The sequence below is a fragment of the Mya arenaria genome, chromosome 8 (genome assembly GCF_026914265.1).
Source record: "Mya arenaria isolate MELC-2E11 chromosome 8, ASM2691426v1".
Taxonomy (NCBI): domain Eukaryota; kingdom Metazoa; phylum Mollusca; class Bivalvia; order Myida; family Myidae; genus Mya; species Mya arenaria.
The window spans coordinates 30749585-30767052 of record NC_069129.1 but is presented as its reverse complement, the minus strand read 5'-3'; the positions used below and the strand labels follow the sequence as shown (position 1 = coordinate 30767052).

The 17468-nt window shown below is 37.5% G+C and overlaps 1 protein-coding gene across 1 annotated transcript in view; it reads left to right on the top strand.

The window, feature by feature from the left end:
* LOC128244656 (uncharacterized) overlaps positions 1–15716 on the top strand; it is a 33252-nt gene extending 17536 nt beyond the window's left edge. Inside the window, exons 2-6 of the mRNA XM_052962679.1 lie at positions 4362–4504; positions 6000–6580; positions 7404–7539; positions 9154–9326; positions 13665–15716. Coding sequence (XP_052818639.1) covers positions 4362–4504; positions 6000–6580; positions 7404–7539; positions 9154–9326; positions 13665–13930 — 1299 coding nt within the window. The 3' untranslated portion in view covers positions 13931–15716. The remainder of the gene's footprint in view (positions 1–4361; positions 4505–5999; positions 6581–7403; positions 7540–9153; positions 9327–13664) is intronic.
* The last annotated feature ends 1752 nt before the right edge of the window (positions 15717–17468 follow it).

Sequence of the window (17468 nt, the reverse complement as noted above, 5' to 3'; positions counted from 1 at the left end):
ATTGATATTGAATAAGAGTGTCACTTTTAACAACCCGATGACATTCGCACTAGTAAACGGACATGTAAACAGTTGCTGAGGTCTTCATGCGCATTCTTGTTCCGTTATTTTATGTTCATGCCAACCCAGCGTTCAATAGAACTTCTGAAAATTCTGGTAAATCATAATTCTATATTAACGCCATAAAGCTCCACTCTCACAAATTGACAGTTTGATCTTTTTTTCCTTTTTTTTGGGTCTCAGAATCAGCTCATTTTGGCATCAATGCCTTCAATTCAGTCACACAAGATAACTCACAATAGAACAGATCTCGGTTATTTGGTATTCTGCCGAAAATTTCATTTTTCTAAAAGCGTTAGTCACGCTTCTAGCTATTAAACATAAATTTTCAAACGTAAATATGACAACTGCGATCTGCTCTTTTGACAGCAGTCTTTTATCACTGGTTTCCAGACATTTACGCAAAAATTGGCTCATTCCAAGACAAAAAGTTGAAACAATCAATCTGTGAGAGTGCAGCATTAATACATAAGTTTTTTAGCGATGAACAAAGCTCCAGGGCCTGGCGCATCTAACCTTCTAAGCTATTTGATATCCTTGCTTTCAACATATACATGGACAAGTTGCTAGTGGAAGCCACAATGCCACAAGTAATAATTAATCAGAAACGCTGCTACAAGGACACATGTATTCGACCAAATATAACCACATGCGACGGTCACTCGCGGTCACTTCCGATAGCGAATCATGTTCTCTGAGCGTCTTGTGGCCAAAGCGCAGCTCAGTGGCATTGTACTAGCCTCTTGAATTTCTCATTTCCGCCATGAGTACAGAGACGTAGCGAAAGATGAGCTGAGCTGTTATACGAATGTTCTGAAGTCATAATTTTATAGACAGTTCTTGAACAAACAAACTGGTTATTATGTAGGCTGAAAAGGTACAAATGTAATGAAATTTGTCAAAAATCTCACATAAGTTTTATGCTCTTTCCATAAGTAAGCGGCATTTTAAAGATATGATCTCAAAATATCACGAAAGTATTATGATATTTCGCGAAGTAAACAGTGTTTTAAGGATATGATCCCAAATATCACAAAAAAATATTTTACAAAAGTGATGGTTGTACTGCCCCCCCCCCCCCACCCTCCCTCTTGTTCTACGCCCGCCAGTGTTGTACATACTAGACAGGCTAGTTCTAATTGCCGCCTTGTCCACGGACGCTGGAAGTTGTAAAGTGGCACTTTACAAGAGCTTCTGTTCCCAGCTAATAAGTGGTATAAATCAACTCCTATCAAGCATTTTGACAGAACAACATTTTAGGGCTAATAACAAAACTGGCTTTAGGAAAATAATTCGTCAATGTAAAGAAAGTTTATACTTTATACCAACTCCATTAAGCTCGATTGTGACGAAAGTCGATAGCTTATAGAATCATTCTCGAGTTATGTGGGTGGGTACCAGTAGTGATGTCCGCTTTGAGAGTCCATGAGAAAGTACCCCTGGTAGGGATCGAGCCCACAACGTCTTGGGTGAGAGGCGGAAACCTATACCACTCCCACCCTCTACATCGTCAACTGAGCTTGGTGATTAAAAAAAAATCAATTCGTCGTTGCTGTTGTTGATGGTGTTGTTGTTCTTGTTGTTGTTGTAAACTTCCATTAAGATATTGAGAATGAGTTGTTACAGATTATCTTTGCAATACTTTTTCGAAAAAATAACCAAAAACCTCAATGAAGGACAAAAAATATTTTGTTCGTCGGTTCGTCATTGTTGTTGTTGTTTTTGCAATATTTTTTAAAAATAATAACCAAAAAGCCCCAACAAAGGACAAAGACGAACTTTCTGCCAAAAAAAAAAAAAAAAATCACTTTCACGAATTGACCGATATAAAATTTGGCGCCTTTTAACAATTTCAACATTACAAACATATAAATAAATAAATGTGCCAAACAGATTTCCAGTGTGTTTTTTCTTCTTATATCTCAAAAGTATCAGATGTGGTTTGTTTTCCCCTTTTCAAAACAAGCTACATATTAGCCTAATCCAGTTCACATAAGTGCCCCAGCCACCTACAATATTGATCAATTAGTATCCGGAACCAGAGTTGGAGAGTGGAAACGCGGTCGTAATTGTGGCATCAAAAGGCCGTAAAACAAGGCTTGTCTTTCCGGATTATCGTTGTCTGTGCAACCAGTAAAGTGCTGATAAGCCTTGATTCTTCGTGCGGGGTTTGACTTCGATTTCACTCGACCTCTATCGATCTAATATGGCTTAAAACTGACTATGTAATATTTTGGTTTAGTGCGTATTAAGCTACATACATTTTTTAGACAAAAACCACTGTTATCAAAATATCAAAATGTTCTCTATTTTCGCGATGAGTTCTTAAACCGAGCAAACAAAGTATGGATTAGGCCTAAAAAATACATTGGTTCGGATTACCCTACCTACGAAATAGGCGCCGACCCTACCGTTTTTATAATCATTTTTATTAGTGCTTTTCAATATGTAGTTTAAAACCTTGAATGCGTTATACAGAATATTACTTTTAATAACACCATTTTTCAATGATGAAAATAACATTTTTATATAAAGCTTGATAAAAAATAATCATAAAACCCCCTACCTACACTACTTATTTTTGACAAGGATGTAACCCTAACCAAACCTTTTTTTTATGATGTTTATGTTGATGGCTTTTCAGCTCTAGCACAACAGAGCCAATTAATATATATAACTAGTCAGAGATTTGGTATATACATACTGTATTTGGCCAAAAAAAATCTAAAAAAGGAAAAGGCACCAGTGTAGTTAACCGAGAGATCTTTTCCCGCCCCGACGGTAATTTTCCTGTAATTACAACTACCTGTGTACACAAACAATCTCTGCTAACATACAGACGTCTTAACGAATTATCTTAATCTAAATTACGAAAATGCGTGTGCAGGAAAAAAGTAGCATCTTTAATATAACATACAACAGAAGCGATTGTAACAGGTGTTCCTCTAATTATCTGCTGTTGATTTTAAGGGAAACTGGGTAAATTAAGTCGGTTTGTTTTTATTGTCTCTACCCGATGAGTGATAAAATAGCACTGTTTAGCCAGGTGGCAAATACTTAAGTAAATGTCAAGCCCGTGGTCGTAAATTAAAACTTTATTGTCTGTCATAAAAACGATCCCGCCGGGGTGATGCGTATCAAAACTATTGCTACTTATTCTTACTTGATGAAAATCGAAGCTGAACAAGGTTGTAGCGACTAATTGGCCCTTTAGCAAAGCCATAGAGGTAGGAATAGGTTTGATGGATAAGGTTTCAGCCGACGCGAGGTCGCCACCTTACTTTGGTCTCTGAATCTGATTACTACTTACAACAGAAAGTAAATTGAATGTCACAATTATTTAAATTTACAGCCTTTGACATTTATTTCAAATTTGAACTTTTTTACATTAGGCCTTGGAAGTACTTAAACGAGCTGATTTATTTAAACTTTTTTTTACATGGATGTATATTGAAGAGCATGTAATCAATGTAATGATCAGGAAACTCACATTTATTGCGATAAAACCCACTTAAAACTTACCTTTGTACTTAAAACCCCACAATAAATCCAGAAAACCCCACTTTAAAGGGGGTTTAAGCGGGTTTTGGTAAAACGCTCACTTATTGCTTGGTAAGGGATACATTCACAAGAATGGACGCAAGAACGTGCATGGCTCTATAATTGAGCTAAACTCATATCCTATCTTCCTAATGTGGCGGATCCGTGGTCAAGTGGTAACACACTTGACTGTCAATTCCAGGGATCGCATGTTCGATTCCCCGCCGCACCCACTAACAAATTGTACTCGTCTTCCGGGAGGGACGTTAAATGTGGCACCGTGTGACACTGCTTTACACTGCACGTTAAAGAACCAAGGTAGCTCTAACAAGGGTTACATTCTGTTTGTGCAAGTGCATGGTATGCTCCAAAAACCTAAAATAACTAACAATCTTCTCGAATGGGCAAGGTCTGAGTGCGAGTATAAATAAGCGTATACTCATCATTACGCCGCCAACTCCCGTCCCTTCGCCATCAAGGCCATCATATCAACCCCTAAATCTTATCATCTAATAATCATTACAATGATGAACGATCCATTCATATTCATTATATCATACTATTGGCATAACATAATTGCTTACTTAAGCCTTTACTTTCATGAACCATCAGTAAGGTCAGAAACAGGTCAAGGTCACAGTTAGACCATATCAATGTCAAGGTCGCGTGTTTTTATATTTTATATTGATTTCAGATTTATTAATATACTAAACGATCAAATAATAACCATTCTTAATGATACATGTATCTTATATTTTCAGGTCCGTATCTCCATTATGACGACTCTGACGTCATCGAGTCTCCAGATTGACGAGGGTTGGTACAATGTCAAGGACGGGTCAAAGGTCACGGAGTTGGACGGTCCAATCTTCCTTACCAAAATCGAGCCCATTCTGGACAATCCGTAAGTTATGAATTTGAATTGTTTTCGTTCATATTTCAAACGGAATGAGCCGATTTTATTGCTTGTAAGTCGACATTGACATCGTTTCTTTTTGTGCAAATAATGAAAGAGAATTATTGCAATCCTAAATGACATTTTAATGGTGCATTTATTGGTAATAATTCATGTCTATAATAAAGTTATGGAAAAGAAGTTTTAGTGTTTGCACAGTTTTCGATATGCATAGCATTATAGAGTTTAAGCTAGAGTTAAGGGAGGGTTCTTGCACGGCCTGTCCTTTTTGGAAGCACACTTCTGCCCTCATGGAGACTAGAATGTGCATTCTCCTGCCTTCAAATAATTAAATTCTTAAGACAATCAAATATTTCTTTTCAACACCCTGTCACCTTTTCTGCAACACCCTGTCCCTTTTCTGCAACACCCTGTCCTTTTTAAAACCTGTCTAAAATCCTACATTATATTCATGGTGAAGTGAATTGTTCATTTTAGAAAGCATTTGAAGAATAAAATCTTAGAAAAGCCATCGAGATAGATATGGAAATCGACCACGTATTTGAATCCAGTTTTCCTACAACAGTGCATTTCACCAGATTGGTTTCTGTGTAATGATACGGTTTTGTTGATCATTAATACGGTTGAAATAAAATTGTAGCCATTATAATGACATCGAAGTTCTCTGATAGTATATAATTTGTGGGGAGAAGTTGCCTTAATTGTCCGTTTTGATATACGTGTGACGTATTTGAGATGTAAAACCGACGACCCGGGCAAATAAGGAGAGGCGAATTTCTGTTCATAAATCTTAATTTGTGACACAAATTTTAGTGAATTAATTTCATTTATGGTAAGATAGGATGCTCAAGTTCAAAGGAAATGATACGGTGTCAACCATATTTAGATTATTACGGTTTATGTTCACGTGCATTAAATTGACATTTTTTTATTCGTTTAAGTCTTAAAGGTGCAGGCATACAATTACTGGTATTGTTTGAATGCTGTTAAGAAATTTCTTGATAAGCAATTCATGAATTTCTCAATGAAATATTAATTAAGAGCTGACATACTTGGAAATTATTTAAATTTTTAATGCATTAATGGAAAAAAATACTATTAACTGTTTCTAAAAACTGCTTTGTTTAATGGTCTGTGACGTAAAATAGTTAGTCTGTCAGATTAGGGCAGTGGTTAGCACACTCGCTTCTTACGTAGGCAAGCTGGATTATATTCCCAGCCTGGGCACTTGTGAGTTTGGTTTGTGGTCACCAAACCGGACAAGTGGGTTAATCCTACGGGTACTTCGGTTTCCCCCACAACACAAAACCACACTCTCGCGTATCTTCGTGCCAACGAGGGAGATTTATATTATGTTTTAATAACTAGTTTCACAATCGTTGTAAAATAAAGTTTAAACTAAAATATACCTTTAGTTTAAACTGCAGATACAATTTGTGGCGCGTTTTGCCAAAAATATATCGTAAATTTTTTGATATTTCAGATTTCTGGGTACTGACGAACAGAGAGCCGGGGATCCCAGGCTTGAAAAGGACAGTGAAGAACTTCCTTTATTACAAAAGGACGGTCGAAAAAAATACTCAAAAACAAACGAAATAAAGGAAGTCCAGAAAAATACGTATCGAGTATCACAAAACAATGTTCCTAATGTCGCAAAAAAGTATAACACGATTGATAAACCTTACGCAACGAAATCTGACGATCTTTACAACAGGGCGATTGAAAAAGCCGGATTCAGTTACTATGGAAATGTTATTGAAGATACCAGAAACCGGCCAAGAAAAATACCAACTTCAAATGAAATTAGTACCAGTGACAAACAACAAACATCAATGTGGAATTTACAGACATACGAGGGTGTATTGGACGCTTTGACAAGTGGCCACAAGGTGTATTTCTCAGCGAAAACGAAGCATTGTTCGAATCTAAATGGGGCGAGGAAGAAGGATAAATCTTTTGTTGGGGACTATGTTGACATTTTTGAAATTCATAGAGACTTTTCGGAAAAGCAGCCCAATAAATTTGTCCAGTTTTCTTTGCGGCGAACAGAATACAACAGAAAAGGTATGATAACACAACAAACACTTCCCCCTCCCACCTATCTCTCAAAAAAAAAAAAAAATAAAAAAAAAAAAAAAATATTAATAATAATGATAATAAAAAAAAGTAAAAAAAAAAAAGATAATAAGATTCAAGAGAAAAGTGTGCTAAAATGTTTAAGTAAATTTAAAGAAAATGACTCGCATTCGGCATGTTCAAATCATTATTTTGACAAATGATATAAAACTGCAAGTTTCAAAATTGTGAACAAAAATCGTCCGATTTTTCTTCTTGTGAAATATGTGAATTTAATATTCTAACAAAGGTGCAACCTTTCAATCATACTTGACAGGCTTGTCTTCCGTAGATGTCAATGTTTAATTTATATCTTCAATGTGTCCATATATGCACAAGTTAATGGTAATTGATTGTAATTTACTAGTAGGTTATTGCAAAAAACGACAGATTGATGCAGTAAAGCGTCTATAAAGATCGTAGTTTTACAATAAGTTTGCCAATCAGACACAAAAACAACCCCAGATGTTCGACACAGTAGTGTACCATTTTTGTGACCAGTATAACGTCAATGTGCTTAATTAGGCAATAATTAATATAATTGTTTGTTTAGTGTTCTCCTACCCATGTATACAGGTGTCGGTTAATAGGTTTTTATTCTCTCTTTTTTAAATTCTTAGCCCAGTGGTAGCTGTAGCGGGGGGAGGGGGTCACAGGGGCCTTGTAAAATGTGCTTAATTAGGCAATATTACTATTGAAAGAGTTCTTGACGTGATATATAAGAAAAACAGTCATTATAATGGGCCTTCAATAGTGTTTAATTACTTTCCAGGAATCTTCGACGTCATAACGGAAGTGACGACACATCGTAACGGTTCTGTGCACATGCGTACTGTACATATCAACGATGACAAGCGGGTTCACAAACATTATTCCATTGAATGCGAACTTTACAACGAAATTACAGGGTATGTATTTCAGGCCTTACATGACTAGAATTGACAATAGTAGCGTCTGCATGTATGTCATGTAGGTATTACATGATCATTTTAAGTATCTGATGAGCAGTTTAACTTGATATTTTATTGAGCCTTTGGCGATCATGTTAAATGTTGATGACTGGTGACACCATATAATTTTCGCACCGTTTCAAAGTATTACTAATATTTAAAATAAATGACTGAAATGCATGGACGATAATGTTGTTGCAGTGTTGTTTTTATATACATTTGTGCGGTTGATATCAACTGAATTGGGTCTTATATCTCAATCTTTCATAACAAAAACACGACTTGTTTGAAGTATTTCCTTCAAGTACATATTCTTTATTAACAATCAACAAATCAACCCTTCCTTATGATACAAAATTATAAGGAGTTACCATGCATTCAAAGCCACCTGAGTGAACGTAGGATATCTTAGACATACATATTTAAATATATGGTATCCGATAACCTATATAATAATACACACTGGCTTATAAGTAACTCCGGAGCTAAAAATAAGCGGAAATAATGAGGGAGTTGAACATTGGTTGGCAACAAAAACTGTTATACAGTCGAAACTCGCTATGTCGAACTCTGTTATCCCGATGTTCTGTTTTGTCGAACTTTATATATATATATATTTTTTTTTTTTTTTGGGGGGGGGGGGGTTAGTTGTTCACTTTTGGTATTTCGGTTATCTCGAATGTTGGTTATCTCGAATCATTTTCATAGGTTCCATCTACTTAGACATATCGAGTTTTGATTGCATTAGAAAATTTCTGTTCAATTTCATTTCACCAAACAAACTCTCATTTTATAACTTCTAAATACAAAACTCCTAAATCTCAAATAAACAAATATACTTTGGGCACTACCCGTCCCGACGGCCATTGGCGATCAATGTCCATAATGACCATTATAATCGGTCAAAATACTTAAGATTAACCATACACTTTAAATGAACTGACCCTTCAATGTTTTCTTTTCTGATACTATCGTCTGAACGCTGGTCAAGATCCTTTTTCGATTGCTTAAGTAAACAAAAAATTCTATTCTCATGGTAAACTCAAATTAATGGTTTAACTGTGGCCAAAGTACAGTTAGATCAGTGTCCCAAATGTCCGCCATGACGTTGACATGGGAATATGTCTGTGCATACTTGGTAGAGCTATAAGCCTTTATGCACCAGTCAATTGTAATCACGGCCCCTCAGGTCCGGGGAATAGCGGGGACTTTGACTTTCGGTCCAGCCAACCCCGGCTAAAATCCCCAGGTAAGGCCCATTTCCCGCTATATTTAATGCGAAGACAAAACCACCGCATTCACCCGGCACCTCGGGGCCACCTGAAAGGTAATAACACGGCCCATTTCCCCGGCTATCCCCGGACCTGGGGGGGGGAGGTGGGCGTGGTTACAATTGACTGGTGCATTAAGCCTACGAGTCAATATGTACGATACTGATTAATCATTTCAAATCTCTTTTTTCGACCAATGTTGCGACGTCACTGAAATTGCTGACGACATCAAAACAAAACATGGAACTGACTGAAATGTTTGTGTTTATTATATGATTTAACATCTATCAATTTATTGCAGGAAAGGCTCCGTCCGTTTCTTCCTTGATCCATACCGTGACGTCAGCCAGATAACACGTAACAAGGTATTGATGACGTCACTACAGAACGGGCACCTGCTACGAATCACAACGGAAGTTGACAAGTGTCGAGGGGGTCAAGCAGACCACGTGATACTTGGAGGAGAAGTTAGAAGTAAGTCTGACATAACTATGAAAATATTGCGAGTTGCGTTGGGCACTTTTTATATATATTCAATCATTGTAAGCACACATACTGAAAGAAATGGTAGAAAGGCACCACACTTTAAATCGTACGCTTAGCTATTTGTGTGGTCATCAGTCATAAAAGGGCACAATAAACAATGTTTATTTTTTTAATTTTAATGCATTATACAATTAAACTTGTTTGACTTTAATGATCAAAACAAAAGCATAATTTGTACGCAGAAAAAAAAATATAAGCGATTTTTGACGGTTTTTTTTTCATCGGGAATTTGTGGCCACGTAGCTATTAATTAAAACAACACTTTTTTATCCGTCCACAAATCATATGGTGTTGTTTTTATTTTTGTTGTTGTTTTTTTGGGGGTGGGGGGGTGGAGGGGGGAGGGAGGGTGATTATTTAAGTCAAATGAGTTAAACATTATATTGCCTTAAATTTATATATATATATTTGCATCGATCTTATTGTGCCCCTTTAGGAAAGACGAAAACTCACAAGTTTGTTCTAATATGTCAAAATAACAGATGTGGCAAATGACTAAGATTTATAATGTATGTATTTAAAAGGAATAGGCCAAGGCTTATTTGTCATTACCTGAAATAAAACAACCCATTTTAAGCCAACGTATATAATCAGTTAAATCGAAAACAAGACAAGTGTATTACGAAACAAGTAGAACCACTTCTTTATATCTTCACTCTAAACTAATTTATTAGGGTCCTTCAAAACACCTCTTTAAAATGCTATTATATGCGATAAAAATGTCATGATTGTTTGAAATTGTTTAATAGCAGCCCATAGACTGTCTAATGTCAGCCTTAGAACGGATGTGAAATGCATTTTATTTAAGATTTACAGCTAAATTAAATCTATTTTATTTGCTTTAACATTAAGTGAAAATGACTTTTCACATGAAACACCCACAATTTATACGCCTTATTGAAGTGTGAAACAATGATTTTCAGAAATTATTTATCAGATTGTGTGAATTTATAAACATAAGTCGTCTTCTTGACGGGTTTACAATATATATATATATATATATATACGCCTCAGCAGATACATAGTAGGTAACCAGTCCAATAAAAAAACGTCGGCATGACTCCAATCTTTTCGCAGATTGCTTTCTCTCTCTCTCTTTCTCTGACCTTTGACACAAGGTCATGTCGCTATGACGTCATACAGAGGAGTGCACGTAATTGCGCCAGACATTTTTCGACATCCATGCGACGCCTTATCTTAATACTAAGTCTAATCCAGTTAGCAAATAGATAAGTATTAGGAGGCAAATTAATTTCAAAGCGGCTGCTTTTTGCGCTAAGATAGCCACCTTTTACGGGGCGCATCGTTAAAACTAGCACGTTATTTGCCATAGGCTAACCACGTGCTGAGAAGACAAATATCGCGATGAAATTATATCGTCTGTAAATGACTAAGCAATATTTAGATGACATGAAAAAAAACACATTTCGATGATCTAGAATGGGCTGAGAGAGCGTAGCGACTGAGCCCTTCTTAATCATTAAGATATTACTTCAGATCATCCAACTGTCTTAGAATCCCCATATTGGCTAACACATTGTCAACGCAAACTCTGACACAGGGAGTGTGTATCGGATAAGTGGTGATAGGCTGGCCTTTGAACACCCGCTAAAGTTGAAATTCTAAATGATTAAATCTACGGTACTTAATGACTGCCTTTTTACAATTCCATTGGTTGGAAATGTACGCTTTAACCTATTTGCTGGATTTGTTCAGCAATTCAAAGAAGTAATTTATGCATTATTTTTTTATACGGCCCCACCCCTACTTTGTTCCAAATACTTATACCGTGGAGATGTTATTCGATTAACGTTATATATGTTTAGGTGAGCCCACATCCCAACACCCTAGATTTGCGTTAAACACGAACACGCGATTAAAACAAATTCATGAACAAATAGCAATTATACAGAAGAAAAGTTTTATCAAAACTTCGCAAGAATTTTTCGCTGATCATCTGCTTGTTAACACTGAAGCCATCTGCTTTTGTTATTACAATATGCATATGGTGTGCTATTGTTTGCCTATGTTGCATAAACATACTCTGAAGTCTGGAATGTTTGCAATGTTACGGCCACATCATATGATCCGAGTTTCTAGCCAAAAAAGTGTCTAGATATTAGAGACTTGACCGAACATTTTGGTATATAATATCCTTCAACGTTCGGGATCACCAGTCCGTAAGCCATATTTTACTGAAAGAGCTTAGGATTAAAAGTATAAGTAGAGGCTTTACAAATGCAAATAATATGAACACTACCTGCCCCGATTTCTCAAAAATTCTTAAGCGTAACTCACTTATGTATCTTAGTTCATTTAGCTAAACTACTAACTTAAAAATAATTTTATTAAGCAAAAAGTATTTTATCTTATTAATCTCAAATATTATTTCCTTTGCAAGCCCCAAAACCCTTTAAAGAGGGTGTGTTTTTTATTACACAATTAATACTAAGTAAAAATAGTGTGCAGAGCTTGATCCCGCTATAAGGGACTTAAGGTGTTTCTAAAAATTCGGGCCAGAGTTAATAATGCATTTACGTGCCCTTGCAAAGTTTCAAGAAAATATTGTTGCTGTTCAAGATTATTAAAAAAAACGTGGGAGAAGCGTATATGACAAAGGAAGTATATGATTAAACAGCTTCAGGAAATGTTTATACATGATTACCTATTCATATGGAAATCTATTTAATGTGCAGAAACGCCCTCTTTGCGCCCAGCTCTCGATATGGAGTACTACGAGTTTACATTAGGAAACGTATTTGAAAATGGAAGAACGAGTTAAAAAAGGCTTCAGGTTATGTCATATACTTCTTAATAATATGCATAAATGGAAATTTGGTTTATGATTTTGTTAAAGTTAACATCGTTGTTAACTTTATAGTTGTTAACTTTTTAATCGTTATTACTATGGACGTGCAATGGATATGCTTGTGATCTTATGTACATCAAACACGACCCAGTGAAGCAACTGCTTTAGTTTTACTTGTCTATATTTAAATATGTAAGCAAACCGTATAATAGTTCACGTTTATAAGTTAACAACGTTGTTGTTACTTTAATACTTTAATCACGTTGTTATCTTTAACAAAAGTTCTTAACGATCGACACAATGCGTTTTCATAATATGCATCCAATTTGCAAATTACAAGGGTATGCCACGTTATTCTACGATCGCACACATTTACTCATAACCAAGTACAATATCGTATGGTGAGCAACCAAAGAAACAAATGAGAAATCTTCTAACCAAGATAACATCATTGAATGTGTCAAAAATAAGTCCACACTTTGTCTTACTACACCTGACACATTTATTTCCCCCAGTAATGACTTCTTGCTACAATCATTCTTAGGCGGATTTATCTGAAATCCGCGGATTAACTAAACAAAAAGCACCGCCTGGTTACCTTCGTGAATAATTGCTTATTTTCGTCATGGAAGTCATTAGAACCGAATCACTCAAAAAATGCCAACGATACAATGCGTTTTTTTTTCCAAAAAGTGCATAGGTCCTCCAGACTGTAAAAGAATGCCTTTTGGTATAGACAATGCTGCTGTAATGCTCCGTTACATAATGACAGGTGCGGAATATTCAGAAAAGAGTGGTCGTGTTAATTGCCATGATTTGTGTTTGATCATTGTTACATGGTAACAGAGTAATGTCTTTTAATACAATGGGTGCGGTTCTCAAAGCAAAGTAAATTAATTAATTACAACTCGTTGGGGGCTGCAAATATCTGCATACTATTATCAAGTTTAAACTTGATTTATTTTACAACGATTGTGAAGAAAGTTACAATACCTTATACTAAGTCACTCTCGTTGGCACGATGTTGCGCGAGAATGTGGTCTTTTGTTTTGGGGCAAACCGGAGAACACGGAAAAAAAACACTTGTCCGAGTAAGTGACCTCCAACCAAACTCGCATGCGCCCCGTCCGGGAATCGCAACCGGGTCGCATTGCTGAAAAGCGAGTGCGCTAAACTCTGAGCTAACCGGCCAAACCAAAGTATCTGCATACTAAAAAGCGACCAATAGTCAGCGAAAAAAACTTTTCTGGGCATCGACGTTTATGACGTCATATCGGTGGCGTAGTGAACGTTGTCTTTAATCATGAGTTTTTTGCGGTCAGCTGTCATTAAAGCATTTATATATAAGCGATATCTCTAAAACGTTAGTCATATAAAAACAAGAACACGGGTGTTTTCATTACAACTTTTGGCTTTCACTTTTGTTTATCTAAAGATGTATGTTTTTATATTTTCAGGTTACGATCTCGGTCGAAACGGGAAAACTCTGGACTTTAGTTTACAGTCGCCACGTCTCGTCCAGGCCCCTGGAAGTGGAGTGGGCGTCGAAGAGCACTTGTACATGTTTTCCTTCCCGCGCCGCGGGGAAGTTTCGGTATTACGTCATCGGCGTCAAGTGACGTCACTCCAAAGTGACTTGTCTGTTGTAAACGGATACCGGAAGTACAGGTGTGAGACGGACGTAAATTCGAGTACGCGGGCCATTACTGTGTATAATACATGACAGAAAGATCCGTGACCAACGATGTTTCGTATCATGCGACATTTGAGGATTTAGACGCAATCGGATTGGTGCAAAATCATGACACGAAGGAGTCGTGACAAAAACATACATGTGTATTCCAGTGCTGAATCATTTAGAATCATATGAAGCGTAAAACACGTTTCCAACTTTCGTACAATCGGATAATCTCGGCTTGGCCTCGTTTATTTCCGAACCGTAACGGAATTATCCGGAAATTGCCGAGAAGTTGCGATGACTAAATCAAGGGCATGGTGGATATTTAGAGACGGTCCTGTGATATACATTTACCAATTGTGAAAGTGTTTATGCCATGCTTATTTAGTGACTTGGTAACATGGTGCCATAAACACTGGCGTACATTTATAGTTTACGTTTACATTTTATTATATTACTTAGTTCGTAATTGGAGCGTTTCACTTCAAAATAGATTATTGTTCAACTATTTTGAAATTATGATTTCTGATAGGACACATTTGCATGTCTTAATATGTCTCCATTTATCATAATATTTGGTAATCAATCATGTTTTTTTCTCATATGAAATATTACTTAATGTGAATTGAATGTTATAGCTAAATCTCAAACAATTGATATCTGTAAGTGCTTTATTCTTCTTCTTTTTTTAAAATGAAATAAATTTCGCTTTTCTCATTTTCGCAGGTGAATCCAATCACATATGTTTTACTAGTTAAAACTTGTCAGGCAATCGTTCAATCGTGTCAGTTTCAAGATTCTTGTCTGAAAAATCATTTTCTTCAATAAATTTAAAAAAACAGAGCAAAATGAAAGAAATCCGTCCAAAGGAGAAATACCATGTATATAGTTTTCTGTTATCATGTTGTATTAGAGCGGAACATAACATTTTATTTGCGAAACAAATAAGGGTCTGAGTTCCAGTTATTTTTACATTAGTTAAAAGTGTCATTTGAACTGCTAAATGGCTGCTAAGTTAAAAAAAAAACTCTTTGTTTTGCACTGTACGTTGATGAAATGTTCACTGTTCGCTAATCAAGTAGAAAACATCGCTGATAAAAAGGGAATAGTTCGCTGAAAAAAATATGTGCACTGTTCGCTGAAAAAATGAACACTGTTCGCTGATCACGAAGAATACACCGCTAGTTGATAAAAAGTGCACTGTTGTTGATAAAGTTGAGTGCACGGTTCTCTGTTAAAGTGGTGGGCACTATTCGCTTATTAAGTTGTGTGCAATGTTCGCGGATAAAGCGTTGCGTACTGTTCGCTGATAACGTTATTTGCACTGTTCGCTGATAATGTTATGTGAACATTTCGTTGATAAGGTGTTATGCACTGTTCGCTGTTAAAGTTATGTGCACTGTTCGCTGGTAAAGATGTGTGCACTGTTCGCTGTTTAAGTTATCTGCACTGTTCGTTGATAAAGTGGTGTGCACTGTCCGCTGATAAAGTGTTGTGAACTGTTCGCTGATGAATTGTTGTGAACTGTTCGCTTATTAAGCTATGAGCAATGTCCATTGATTAGTCGGCTGTTACACTGTTCTTTCTTAATGTGCAGTTAAATTGATCATATTTTGTTTAGTATTTAATCATACGCGGCTCTTATCTTTCTTATTTATTATTAACTGTTTGATATTTTATGATGACTTGCATAATTTGGAAAATATTATACTCATTTGTTATTGTGTACAAATATGTGACATTGTTTTTGGATTTGTAAATATTCATTTGATATATTTATATACCTGTCTTTTTCTGCATAAAATACATTGGAATAAATTTGAATCACATCAGAAAAGAGTCTTTGTTTTGTATATTCAAAACTATTTGCATTTCTGATTTATAAATGCTTCCTTGAAACCGTTCTGTGTGTTTAAAATTAGCATTTACCTTTATCGTGTGTTTCCTTCTATACTTACGTAATTAAAACGTGGAGTGTGGTCGAGCACAGCTAGCTGTATTGGTGTGTGTCATTCAAATAAGATGTGGGTTTGATCCCCATAAGGGTAAGCATTGTCTAGTGGTCAACCTGTCACATGAGATAGTGTTGGTTTAAGCCCCACAAGAGTGATAATGGTCTAGTGGTTAAGGTGCCCGTCTCTCACCTAAGAGGTTGTGGGTTCGATCCCCATCAAGTGGAGAGTGGTCTAGCTGTATAGGTGTCCGTCTGTCACCTAAGAGGTTGTGGGTTCGATCCCCATCAAGTGGAGAGTGGTCTAGATGTATAGGTCCATCTGTCACCTAAGAGGTTGTGGGTTCGACCCCCATCAAGTGGAGAGTGGTCTAGCTGTATAGGTGTCCGTCTCTCGCCTAAGAGGTTGTGGGTTCGATCCCCATCAAGTGGAGAGTGGTCTAGCTGTATAGGTGTCCGTCTCTCACCTAAGAGGTTGTGGGTTCGATCCCCATCAAGTGGAGAGTGGTCTAGCTGTATAGGTGTCCTTCTCTCACATAAGAGGTTGTGGGTTCGACCCCCATCAAGTGGAGAGTGGTCTAGCTGTATAGGTGTCCGTCTCTCACATAGGAGGTTGTGGGTTCGACCCCCATCAAGTGGAGAGTGGTCTAGCTGTATAGGTGTCCGTCTCTCACATAGGAGGTTGTGGGTTCGACCCCCATCAAGTGGAGAGTGGTCCAGGTGTATAGGTGTCCGTCTCTCACATAGGAGGTTATGGGATCGACCACTATCAAGTTGAAAGTGGTCTAGCTGTATGGGTGTCCGTCTCTCACCTAAGAGGTTGTGGGTTCGACCCCCATCAAGTGGAGAGTGGTCCAGGTGTATAGGTGTCCGTCTCTCACCTAAGAGGTTGTGGGTTCGACCCCCATCAAGTTGAGAGTGGTCTAGCTGTATAGGTGTCCGTCTCTCACCTAAGAGATTGTGGGTTCGATCCTCACCAAGTCCAGAGTGGTCTAGCTGTATAGGTGTCCGTCTCTCACCTAGGAGGTTGTGGGTTCGATCCGCACCAAATCCAGAGTGGTCTAGCTGTATAGGTGTCCGTCTCTCGCCTAGGAGGTTGTGGGTTCGATTCTCATCAAGTCCAGAGTGATCTAGCTGTATAGGTGTCCGTCTCTCACCTAAGAGATTGTGGGTTCGATTCTCATCAAGTGGAGAGTGGTCTAGCTGTATAGGTGTCCGTCTCTCACCTAGGAGGTTGTGGGTTCGATCCGCACCAAGTCCAGAGTGGTCTAGCTGTATAGGTGTCCGTCTCTCGCCTAGGAGGTTGTGGGTTCGATCCCCATCAAGTGGAGAGTGGTCTAGCTATGTAGGTGACCGTCTCTCACATAGGAGGTTGTGGGTGCGATCCCCACCAAGTCCAGAGTGGTCTAGCTGTATAGGTGTCCGTCTCTCACCTAGGAGGTTGTGGGTGCGATCCCCATCAAGTGGTGAGTGGTCTAGCTATGTAGGTGGCTGTCTGTCACATAGGAGGTTGTGGGTGCGATCCCCATCAAGTGGAGAGTGGTCTAGCTATATAGGTGACCGTCTCTCACCTAAGAGGTTGTGGGTTCGATCCTCACCAAGTGGAGAGTGGTCCAGGTGTACATGTGTCCT